Genomic DNA, 12,430 nt, shown 5'->3' with positions numbered 1-12,430 from the left:
CAGAGGTGTTTTCACACGGTAATTTTAGTGTTTTGTCAAAGAGGAACTGAGAACTCTGTGTTGTCACAGGATGTGATTTCCAGGTCTTTGTGCATGCTGTGTGTAACCAGAGGGGAGTCCTGTGCTGTGGGTGGGAGGTGCTGCCCAAGGATTCCTGTTCTCCTCCAGGAGCATTGCTGAATGCCTGATTAAAGTTGGTTCAAGGAGATTACGATTTGCTCCTTCAATCAGTACAGTCTGTTGAATTGGAGGAAAACCCAACAAAACCTCCTCCTGCATGTGCAGTGTGTATAGCTTAGGCACTCTTAAGCACAGAAGCATATTCCAGTTGGCCTGACAAAATATTTATCTCCTCTTCCTGATAGATCCAGAGTACAGAGGGGGATCTACCTCACGTTTCAGCTACACACCAGCTAGCAGTGACCAAGTCAAGGAAAGGTGAGTAGACTGCAACTTCTGTGAGACAGCTGACTACTGAGTGTCCTTCCATCTCTGAAAGGCTGATTCAGATATTTTAAGCTTTTAAAGTTTGTTTTCTCTCTAGAAACAAAAAAGTTATGGGTTTCTTTTTTAGCTAAATCACAGAACATTACTACAAAGTGGCAACCAAATTACAGGCAAGACAACAGCCCTATAACCTCACAGGCTGTTTGCACTTTTGTATAACTGATGATAGCTCAGATGGCCTGAAATGTTAATTCAGATTGTGTGGGATTTTTTTTTTCCTTAGTAGATCCTGTAATTTAAGATACCCATTTAAACTGAAATTATGTTGTTTTAAACCCAAATTGCATGATACATGCAGCTTTTCTCTATGCACTACTGCTCTGTCTGCAGGCTGCCTGCACAGAAAACGAATGTCTCTACACCCACGTGGAAATCATAGTCCCTCACATGGAAAACACTGTGCACTGGCTGTTGTGGTTCACTTAGTTTGTGCTTTCATCTCAAGTTCTTAGTTATCTGTTTTATGGCTTGGGAGGGGTAAAAAGCTGACTTTCAAGTTCATTTTGTGATTGTTACTTTGCCCAGTATTGGCAAGTGAAGTCCGTTCTCTAGCTGATACATTTAATTAAAAAAGAACTAAAGCTTGTTGCGCTTAGTGAGCTGTGTAGATGCAACGCAATTCCTTAGTGAATCACCGCTAGCATCTCTAGGTGCTAAAGAGAGGCAGAAAAACCTGTCTTAAGAAACAGAGATCATCTTATTTGCATTTTCACAAATGAATTGACAATCTTGTGAACTGTCAGCTGAATTGCATTAACATGGTTGAGAGTGCCCTGGACTAAGTGTTGGAGGGTAATGCCTGGTTATTGGTGATAGCCTGTGTTACTTGTTCATCAGTGTTTTTGCATAACACAGCCTAGTGCTCACTAAGCTTCCTCTGCTACAAACATAGGCCACTAAGGATTGCCAGAAACTGAACCTCTAACTGTTCCTAGTACTTCTTCCTTAGCTGTTTTTGAAGTTCATTACCACCTGCTTTACATGATAACATGAAAAGAGGTGCAGCCTTTACAGGGCAGGTCTCCTGTTTGCCTGGCCTTGCCAGCTGCAGGAAGAGCTTTTCAGAGGAAAACAACTTAAGGAACCAGCAGCTGCAGTCAGGGAGGAGAAAAATAAAAGTAAAAACTACTGCTCACAGTAGTTATTTTACCCTCTTCTTCCACCATGCAATGAAGAGAAGTCAGATGGTCCTGTGTGTACCTGCTGAAAGGTACCAACAGTTCTAGCAATGGGACTGCAGTCTGACAGAAGCAGGCCATGCTGGGTCATGTTTCCCAGGCACTATGTCCCACCTATTTCTGAATACACTTGGCACAGATTTGTGGTGACACTTTATTATCAGACAGGCATTGCCTAAAGTTTTCTATGGCTTATCTAACAAGGGTATCAATGCCTGCACATTTGCTAAAAGTTAGTCTTAACCCAGCATTTTATTTCACCTGGAAGATGTAAAAAACTTAGGACTTTGTTCTGTGTGGATCTCAGTAAAGTTGCCAAGAGGGAGAATATTTGATGGAGAACTTACCCAAAACATAAAAAAACTGTAGCCAATTTTTTTTTTTGCAAGTTGTCCAACATGAGACAACATAGAGGCCTGTTGTCTCAGAGAGTGGTTGTTCACCAAGTGTGAAGGCATCCAGAGTTAATGGTCACTTATTAAAAATTCTGGCCATTGTGTCTGAATGTGAAATACCACTCTCACTGCAATCTCATGGGGTTGAATCAGCATGAAATTCAACCACAGGTCTTCTGTTGCAATGTGATTTCAGTCAATGATCCTTACACAAACCCACCTTTTTCAGTGGATTTGTCTCTACTGTGCATAAGCACTCATAAACAAAAAGTTTGTTCCAGATGAATGCTTCCCATGAAGGAATATTTCTGTACTTTTTCTTTTCATGTGGTGGTATTTCTTTGTCAATTATGAGGGTTGGTACAGATTATTGTAAACCTTGCAGTGTCATTTTACATCTAACACAGGGAGATGTCACTTTTCTGTGACATTTACAACAGTTTGTAAGGTATGTTGAGAGGGCCTTTAATAAGAAGTGAAGTATTCAAATAAAAAAGATTCTCTTTCCTACTGAAATATTATGGTTGACTGTTATGGTTGAACATAACAAGCATAAAGTCTGCTGTTGCTTAGACTCACAATTAAAGCATGTTTCTTATTTCAGTTTTTTAGGAACACAAGAATGAAAAGCTTCAGCTAGTTTGCAAACATACAGCGCTGCTAAATTTCCACTATAAAAAAAAAGCTTATTGCAAAGTTATCTGGTAGAAAGGTTTGTTAGTTCCAAACCAAAATTCTTACTGACCTATCATACAGGAGCACCTTCCATTCCAAAAAATGCCCCAAAAGCAAGACAAATACAGGTACAATGCCTAGAGGACAAAGTATTCTCAATACATTTTAACTCATGAATGTCTGGGTGTTGACATCAATAGCTCTGTGTAATTTTGAGTAGCCACAGACCTGTTTCTTTTGAGGCATCCTACGTTGATAGTCAAAAGCAGTTACTGGGTTTGAAAATTTAGTTCTTGAAAGGGAAGAAAGCACATCATCAGCACTTCCTGTCCTTAATATATTATTGTATTTATAGCTCTCTGCGGGTGCAGCTCCACAGGAGATTGGATATGGGGGAGTGAGAAGAAAACATCTGGAACAGATTTAGTATTTATGGGAGTCTGCACTTATCTGTGCAGATGCTAGGAAATCCTCAGGGACTCAGAGTTTTTGCAGCAGGGCTCCCTATTGGGCTGGTTTTGTTAGTGCTGGGGTGCAGGGTGTGATTGGTATGCAAAAAAGGGACAGCTGATACTTAACCCCATAATTAAATACTTGATAGTTAAGTTGGGAATGTTATTTTATTAGTTACCTCATAAAATACAAAGTGCATTAGAGCTTTTCCAATAGTGCAGGTACAAGAAACAAATGTGAAAGCTTCATGGACAGTTTCCACATATTCCTTCTCCTCTTCTGTGTGAGCAGTTGAGTGATGCAGAAGAGGTGAGACTGACAGTCCACTGGTAGCTGATTATTATGTTACAGTAGATGAACTAATCATTTCCCTGATAGGGATGCTCTGATGAATCTGCTCTCACATTTTCTAAACCACAGACTTGTTTCTTCATCATGTGTTCTTTGTTTAGAACTTTTTCAGTTTATTGAGTTTATTTATGAATACACACATTTTTTGACATGTATCCAGTGCCTAAATATACTTTGATTTTTTTTTTTTTTTATTATTTTTTTTTATATAGCTTAAAACAACCATCCAAGAGGCATTTTAATTTGTGCTCTGTTAAACTGGGATGGGAGTTTGATTGTTCCGGCTGGTTTTGCTTGTTGTGGCTGGTTCCTTCTCCCACACTTTCCTTATTATCCTGCCCCTGGCCTCCTCCCAGTAGTTCAGATTTCTTCTGTGTGGTGTTGACAGTACTTTTGGGTGGCCGAGTTGGTGTTGTGCAGTGGTACCTTTTTGCAGAAGGTACAATTGCCTTGCTGGGGTTACACAGGGCAAAGGATGATCTTTAATCAAGAGCCAAATACAGCTCTGTAGCTTTTTAAAAAATGTTTTCATATTTTCCCCTTGTTTGCTGGAATCTGAGAGATATCCAGGTGCTGTAGAGCAGGCTGTATAGCTGGGTCAGTAGTTGTCAAGGAGGGTGGATACCATTATGTAGCAGTATATCCCAGCATACTAGTTGGTATTTCCAGTCTTTATGGAACCAAACCTTGTCATTTCACTGCTGATTCAGTAGATATTCCAGTTCTTTATAAGTTTTTACTGCATTTACATTATAGTGGTGTTGTGGAGAACCCTAAGAACTTGCAAAAGACAAGGTTAAGGTGTGGTAGCAGATGACTACTCAGAAAACATATCTTTTCTGGTTTGCTTTAAAATGTTAAAAAAATCCTGGCAGCTCTGTCGCACAGAAAGCAAGGGATGACTGTAGTAAGGGGATGTAACCTGAGGTGGAACCAAGGCAGTTTGAATCTGTTTATACTGTGCCACTCACTCTGTATGGATAAATGAGGCCAGCGTGAATGACTGCTCTGGGCTTGACTGGCAGTATCTGTCCTGTAAGGCTGTCAAAGCATGTGCCTAAATAACTGATGCTATAGAAAATTATCTAAAAGACTGATTTTAACTTTAGTACTGTGTCTCTGAGAAGACCAAGAATTGATTTGAGAAAACATACAGGTGTCATTTTCCTTTCTATAGCTGAAAAGGAAATACTGACTGAGAAGGAAATAGAAGGGCAGGTCAATATTCTATTGAGCAGTAGTGATCTTCATGTGCATGAAAACAGATGCCAGCACGTGCACTGGTAGATTGCTTTATGTGAACTAGTGGGGATCTCTTGCCTAACAGAGGTTAAGGCTTTCCCCAGCAGTGGTTTTCTCTCAAACTAAAATTCACCAGATATTAAAAGAGGGGAGTCCAAAATGTCTGGCAACAAAAGTAGGTAACTGTTCACCTTGAAGAAGGTAACAGCTTCCCCCCCAGCCTCAGCTGTGGTGACAAGCTGTACATGGCATGCTCTTTCAGCTGTATTAATTGAATTGGGCAGTTAATAAGATCCAGTTCTCAGGGAAGTAATTTCCATTGTCTTTACTGGGAGTTGGGTGGGGATGTCTGTTTTGAGGTAGAAAAGTTGTTTGTCATCGCAGGATATTGTGGCTACCATGATAACAGCACAGCAGCACAATTTGAAAGGCACTCCCTAAAAGCTGTGTGACATCACTGATACAGAAGCTTAGCGGGCAGTTTGCCTCTGCTGGTGTTCACAGACTCTGCAGGCTCTTACTTATTTCTGTGTTAGTCAAATGTTTCTCAAAATAAATACTAAAAAAAATTAGTTCTGAATATCCAACTGTTTCAAAACAGTTTTCATAATGCATGCCAATGCATTGAGATATGAACTGCGATTAATTATATGATGACATTTAAGTGGCTGACATTTAAGTGGGGCAAAATTCTGCATTGAGCCTTCGAGAAGACAGCAGCAAGCTCTTGCCTAAGGCTTGAGAGGAGGAGGTGACAGGGGTCTGGGGGCTACAGGCCACTGTAGTTGCTTCCCATCTCCAAGCCTTTATACTTCTACTGAGGCCTAAAGGTGAGATAAGGTTGTTGCCTACCTCAGGCTGACTAAAATGTTTCTGGTGCCATAAGGTAAACCTTGCACTTGGTGGGTGCTTCCTGTGTCCAGTCAGGAACAGTATACATGCAATAGCGTACTGCAGAGCTTGCTGAGATCTCCCTGCAAAGCTGCTTAGCAAATGCAGTGCTTGCACCAGAGGAAATCACTCCTGGGAAGCACTTAGGGTTTTAGAGCCTCTTTAGGCTATTTTCATGCTTACCTAATGCGAGTAGAAAGGAACAAGCAGGAGGATCTTTCATGTATAAGTGGGCACTGGGAATGTGCTTTGGCAGATTGCCCATTGATGCTTAGAGGATGTTCTGCATTTGTTCATTAAACCAGCAGTGGACCCTCTTGGCCACTGGCAGAGTCCTCCACGTGGCCCCCTCTGCCCATGTGATGCTGTTCCTTTGGGTGTATGGGGTGGTGTAGGCTGGTAGGAGACCAGTGATCTTCAGTATCTTCAGGAGACCAGTGATCAGGAGAGGTGTCAAATCTGTACTTTTCAACACAAAACAACTCTTCCCCTAGCCTGCATGTGAATTAACCAGTGAGGTAGTTTTGTGAAAGGAAAACTCCAATGGTGGCAATATCTGCAGAGGGTTTTTTCCACAGCACAGGAAGGAAAAATGTAAAAGATGGTTTCTCTTCCACTGCTGCTTGAAGTTTCACAAATACGTCTTTGTGTGAGAGAGACTTTGCTTGAAAAAAAACAAGTTGTTTCTCTGTTTTGTTCAAAGTGGAGCTTGAAAAGCAATTGTATTACCCACTTAATGTTATTTTGATGTAAAAGGAAAGCATGTGTTGAATGTGATTGGTCTTGAAAGGCTGTGATTTGTAAAGTAATTATGATTGGGTTTTGGTTGTTTTAAACAGATCAGCTTTTACGGACAGCAAGTCAGCACTCTGACAGCAGTGGCTTTGCTGAGGACTCTACAGATTCTTCTCCATTCAATCAGCTTCAGGTAAGGCTCTCATCCTGTGGTTCTCATCCTGATTAGTGTGAAACAGTAGGGGACAATAGAAGGGATGTTGATGTTTGTCCGCTACTGTGACTGTCAGTCTAGATCCTATAAAATTATAATTTTCAGAGCTGGACCTGCTGAGTCCTTTACAGACTTTGTTCAAATTTGAAAGCCTTTCTGGTAGGTTAATCTGGAGATACTTGGGACTGGAATAAGCTCCAAGTTCAATATGTCCTGTTTGTTCTCTCTGGTGTATCTTTTCTCGCTGTCTGGTAGTTGATTCCTCTCAGTAGTGGGTAGAGATTAAGGTCTTGAAAGATTATAGCTATTCTGCTGATAATTTCTTTTTTTTTTTTTTTTGTCATTTTTACTTTCCCACTCTTTTTTCTTCTCTCCCCCACACCCTACATACTTTTCTTTTTTTTATTTTTTTTTAAATTCACAACAGACAGAAAATAAAAACAATTTCATACTACCTTTGCTGTGAAGATAGACTAATTTTAGTTGCTCCTGAGTTTCCATGCTCTTTCTTGTTCCAGTTTCTTTGATCTTGGTTCCAGAAATTGCTGTGATGCTGACCAGAGACCTCATGTCTTAAGGAAAGCTTCTGCTCCAGCATGGTGTTTAGGTGTCTGCTCAATACACATGCTTGCACAGCATTGTATTGTATCTGATATTTTGGAGAGCTGGTCTCCTGGTTCTCCTAAAATATTCACACAGTAATAGTCATGATTTGATTGCCCTGTCAGTCGGACAGAGAAAAGCCTTGAGTGGGATCCTGTCCTCAAGGCCAGCTATTTCTGGGACCTAGACCACAGCCCAAAGGAATAGATGGGATTCTGGGCACCTCCAGCAATTTCATTTCTATAGTTTGTATCTGCTGAACTGTTTCTTATGCTACCATATGTTTCTCCTTTGTGGCACACCAAGCATTTTAAAAGCTGTTGGGCAATTACTAAGAAGAAATATTTCACCCTCTCCATCCATCAATGTTGCTTTTTCATTTTGGTACTGGTATTCTGGACTTTCCTATTAAGTAGTTTTTCAACTGAGTTGAAATAAAATAAAAGCCAAGACAGGGTTAGTTTTTGTCTCCCTTAAACATCAGCTTAATGCTTTCCAAGAGCAAGAAAGTGAATAAAGGGAAAAATGATCCTGAGTCCCTGCAAAGAGCATAAGCATCTGACATACTTGTTCAGCTCTCTACTAAACTGCAAATGCACTGAAGTTGACAGGCATGTTAGAAGGAGAGTTGGTCACTCCTGATCTTTGTGTTGGTTGCAACCTGATTAAGAGCCCATTAAAAGCATGTTGCAGCTAAGTGCCCCTTCACTGGAATATTGATGGAGTTTATCTGTGCTGGCTGTAAAGGCAGGAGATTTTTCTGTTATGCTGTTTTGAAAAGGTAGATTAAGACTGCACGAAGTTTGTGTCACGGAGTTGCTAGGCTCTTCTCTGCCACCTTCACTGCTTTATTCAGACCAAATGCTGAGCTCAATTCAGAAAACACGGGTGAATGATGCAGCTAGGGGAAATGAGAACTTGGCAGCTAGTGAAGAGAACCTGTGAAAGGATGAAGGGGATACAGAGGAGTATATATTGTTTCTTAAAAGTATGGTAATTTAGTGCCATCTACTGTTAAGTTATTGACTCCAGCACCCATCGCCTTCCTCTGAAACTCAGGAGAGAACTCAAAATTTTAACCATATTGCCTTTTGTCTCTGACTTCCAAAATTAAGATTTCTGAGGGAGATTTTGACATTGAGATGGGATATTCTGCAGGGGAGCTTCATGTTACTAAAGAAGCCAGAGTTCTCCATCCAAGTTCTTATGCCTTACTCATAATTAAACAATGTGATGGAGCATTAGGACACAGATAGACACACATGTAGCCCACATGATTTCACCTAGGCATTATAATCTTTTGTTCTTTTAATACCTTTAACTTGAAAAATATCTGAACCTGCACAGTCTTCCATAATAGTTTGTGGCTGTGCCAGTGAGTGCAGTGTTAGGTACGTACTTGTGAAGATGATCTTCATGGCTGAAATCTTCTAGATGGTTGGAGAAGGAACTATTGCCTGACAAACATCATAAGTAATCTCTTTAGAAGGAACTAATAATTAATATCATAATGGCAGCGAGAGCTGCAGAAATTAGAGATGGGAAAACTTTTAGTTCATGCATCAACTATGGTAAACTTCCAAGAGTGTACTTTATACAACATACTCTTAGGAAAATGTCTTGTCCACTTGTAAATGCAGCAGTTAGTCAGGCCAGCTTCAAGAATATGCTTTGCAATGCATAGATCTCTTCTTTTTTCCTTTCTCTTAGATGCTTTTCCTGTCATTTGTTACGTATTAAATTAACTCCCTCATATCTGTGTTCTGGTTTAAACTCTGATTTAGAATGAAAAGGGGGAAAAAGTATCAGGAGAAAGGAAGGATGGGCTAATAGTACTGGATGTGGTCTTCGGCTGAAATTAACATCCTAATGTGAGATTCTCAGTCTTCAACAATTCTTTAACTAAAAACAGACTGAGTTTATGGGCAGACTGGCTTTCCCATTCTTAGTGTTGTCCTGGAACACAGTTTCACTACAGTCTTCAGTTCTCCTCTCTCTTCTCTGTATGCACTTCCTAATGCTACCCTTCATTTCAGTGCTGTGAACTTTGACAAATGGGAGATGCTTTGTACCATGACCCAGCTATCCATTTGTCATCACTACCTAAAATACTAGCATTTTACTCTATTTGCTCTTACTCTTCTGCCACTTCTGTTCTTCTTACAATATAGAATTTTTTGTCAAATAAGAGGAATATGTGAAGAGCTTTCTCTCTAGAAAAATAAAGACCTCCTTTTGGTGCCATATTTAATTGTACTTCCGATGTATCTGGTACCATGGTTTCTTTGCTCTCCTTCACTGTTTTTTTTTGCACACTAAGTGCATTATTCTTTCTGCTCACCACCCCAATACCCAATGAATGTGTTCTTGTACTCTTAGCCTGACTCCAGAGAAGGCAGCAGTTGAGTCTTCAGTACATTCACTCCTTTGCTGTCTCATCTTTCCTAGGTTCAGGAGTCTTTGCAGGGCATGGGAAGCAGTGCTGACAGCTGTGACAGTGAAACAACTGTGACATCACACAGTGAGGAACAGAAGACACCGATAGCCAAGGAACTGCCCTGTTTTGATAAGTTTGAGGAGGAGGAGGAGGAAGATGATGATGAGGAGGAGGATGATGATGATGATGAAGAGGATATTATCTCTCAGGTAGAGAGACGAAAGGTAGGGGCATCTTCTGATAGAAGAAAGAGTGAAGATAGAAAAATTAGTGACTATAAAACTGAACAGAATCAAGGACAAGAAAGCAAGTCATCTCAAATATCAGAGATAGTCCAAGGAGAGGTCAGCTCTAAAGAGGAAGATGTTTCCAGTGAGCAAAAAGAATCAGACCTGCTGGAGGAAGGCAGTGTGTTTGAGTTTCCTCAGTACCACACGCATCATATCCTCAAGTCGATGCAGTCTCTGGAAGATGGTGGCTCCTCCCCATCATCTGTGGACAGAGTTCACGTTGCCTTGCAGAGAGCTGAGATGAGGATCATTAGCTCACCTGACTCCAAGGCCAGGTGCACTCTGCTTAAGTCGAAAGATCTTCTGAGGAAGCAGAGACTCTGGTTTGCTGAATCAGGCTATCCTCTAAGGAGGTCTCAGTCTCTCCCAACTGCATTGCTGAGTCCAGTGAAAGTGGTGTCCTCTGTGAATGTTCAGTTAACTCCAGGAAAAGAGACTCTCTGCAGTCCTCCTTCCTTCACGTACAAGTACACACAAGTGGAGGAGGATGAGAAAGCAGCGTCTGAGAATGACAGAAGTGAGGATGAGGCAGCCTCCAGCCATCCTGTGTGCAAATCCACACTGTTTATTGTGCCTTCGTCCTCCAAGAAAGAGGTGCCCCAGGCCGGGCCCAGCAGGCTGTCTGAGGAGCTCAGTCCCACCAGGGTACAGAGCTGCCCCCTGCACACACCAGCAGCCATGTCCCAGTCCACGTGCTCCCTCCATTCCCTCCCCAGTGAGTGGCAGGACAGGCCGCTGTGTGAGCACATGAGGACGCTCAGCACCCACAGTGTCCCAAGCATCTCCGGCGCTTCCTTCAGTACCATGCTTCCCCCATTCAGCTGTCCCTTCTTTCCAAGGCATGGTGTTCCTCATCGTCCTCTTGCCATGAACCCACCCTCCACTGTGGAGATGCAGCTACGCAGGGTCCTACATGACATCAGAAACTCTCTGCAGAACCTCTCACAGGTAAGAAGAAGCCAAATTTTGCCCCTGGGCAAAGGGGCTCCATATTTTATCCTTAACAAACCAAGGTGATATACCTGAATATTCCTCTGTGTAGTTTAACAGATCAGGAAAAAAAGACTTTTTGTGCAAGTCTTATTTGCTACAGTTTTAGGAGCTTCCATTTAAAGAGGCAAATTTAAAGTGTTTAAAGGTGGGATTTTTAGGTTAGATATTAGGAAAACATTTTTCACCCAGAGTATGGTTGGCCACTGGAACAGGCTCCCCAGGGAAGTGGTCACAGCCCCAAGCCTGACAGAGTTCAAGAAGCATTTGGAAAATGCTCTCAGGCACATGGTATGACTCTTGGGGTTGTCCTGTGCAGGCCCAGGAGATGGACTTTGATGACCCTTGTGGGTCCCTTCCTAGTCAAGATATTCTGTGATTCTATGATCATCTTTTCAGTGCTCCACTATTTTTGCATTTAATATTTTCTTGTAGCAGTTGACCCAGACTGATTTTTTTTTCAATATTTTTTATTTTTTAGCTTTAATGGATATTCTTGGATGGGCGGGAGGAACACTGTACTCTTTGTCAGCTATTATTTTAAGATAAGAATCATTAGCTTTAGATTCAAAAATTCATATTTACAGAATCACAGAATGGTCTAGTCAGTCCTTTGATTTCTCTTCTCTTTGACATACTTCTCATCCAGCTGATAAAAATGTATTTTTTTCCTTACAAGTCACAAAACTTCAATAATGATGTCAGTGATTGATCTCTGTGTGTTTCTGTGCTGTTTAATGCCAATCTTTTTCACTTACAACTCTGGAGCTAGTCAACATGTTCTTGATACCATCAGTCTTTTATTAAGAATTGATTTTGTCAGAGCATGTGAAATTTTGTCCATCTCATCACTCAGAGAAGAAATGCTTGAGAACACAAGCACGTAATTTCTGCCACACCTTCTGCTCCTCCTCTCCTGATTGCCAACTGTCTCTCCTCTGCCATCCTGGTTCTGCTGTTTTCTTAGGTAGTGATCCAACTTAGGATCCTGCAAGCTCCTGCAGGAGGCTGCGTGGGCAAAGCAGTTACAGACTCTGCTCATTCATGTATGAATACATGAGTACTATTCAGTTCTAGACATAAAATTTCTGTGTGTTTAACCCAAGAGCAAACATGCAGCTGGCTGCACCACAGTGCAGGTGGTAAGCTGTAGTGGGCTTTTTTGGGCCCCTGTTATTTTGTTAACTTTTCCACTTGGCCAAAGTTAGAGGTGAGTCCAGTCTTCCTTTGGTTATATCAGCTCGCCTGGCTCCTCAGAGCAAGATTTGGCACTGTGACCAGCTCTGCAGCAGAGGGCTGTGGTCACCTGTGTTTTAAGTCAACCATTGCTCAAGGTGGTACTCATGATGTGCCTGGGAGAAAGTGTTTGCAGAACTTAACCTTCTTTGGAGAATTCTCTCGTGTGTGCCAATTGCAGCCTTGATCTGTGTAAGTTTACAGTGTGTTCAGTACTTCTACTGCACATACCA

At 41.5% G+C, this 12,430-nt stretch overlaps 1 protein-coding gene across 2 annotated transcripts in view; it reads left to right on the top strand.

The window, feature by feature from the left end:
* The window catches only part of ITPRID2 (ITPR interacting domain containing 2), a 40,244-nt gene that overhangs the window by 15,947 nt on the left and 11,867 nt on the right, over window positions 1–12,430 (top strand). For both annotated transcript variants that reach the window (XM_069022314.1, XM_069022313.1), the window contains 3 exons: window positions 366–438; window positions 6,532–6,620; window positions 9,693–10,919. In XM_069022314.1, coding sequence (XP_068878415.1) covers window positions 366–438; window positions 6,532–6,620; window positions 9,693–10,919 — 1,389 coding nt within the window. The remainder of the gene's footprint in view (window positions 1–365; window positions 439–6,531; window positions 6,621–9,692; window positions 10,920–12,430) is intronic.

This window comes from Aphelocoma coerulescens, chromosome 7 (assembly GCF_041296385.1).
Source record: "Aphelocoma coerulescens isolate FSJ_1873_10779 chromosome 7, UR_Acoe_1.0, whole genome shotgun sequence".
NCBI classification, from domain to species: Eukaryota; Metazoa; Chordata; class Aves; order Passeriformes; family Corvidae; genus Aphelocoma; species Aphelocoma coerulescens.
The sequence above is the reverse complement of the archived record's forward strand: the minus strand, read 5'-3'. Positions and strand labels throughout refer to the sequence as shown.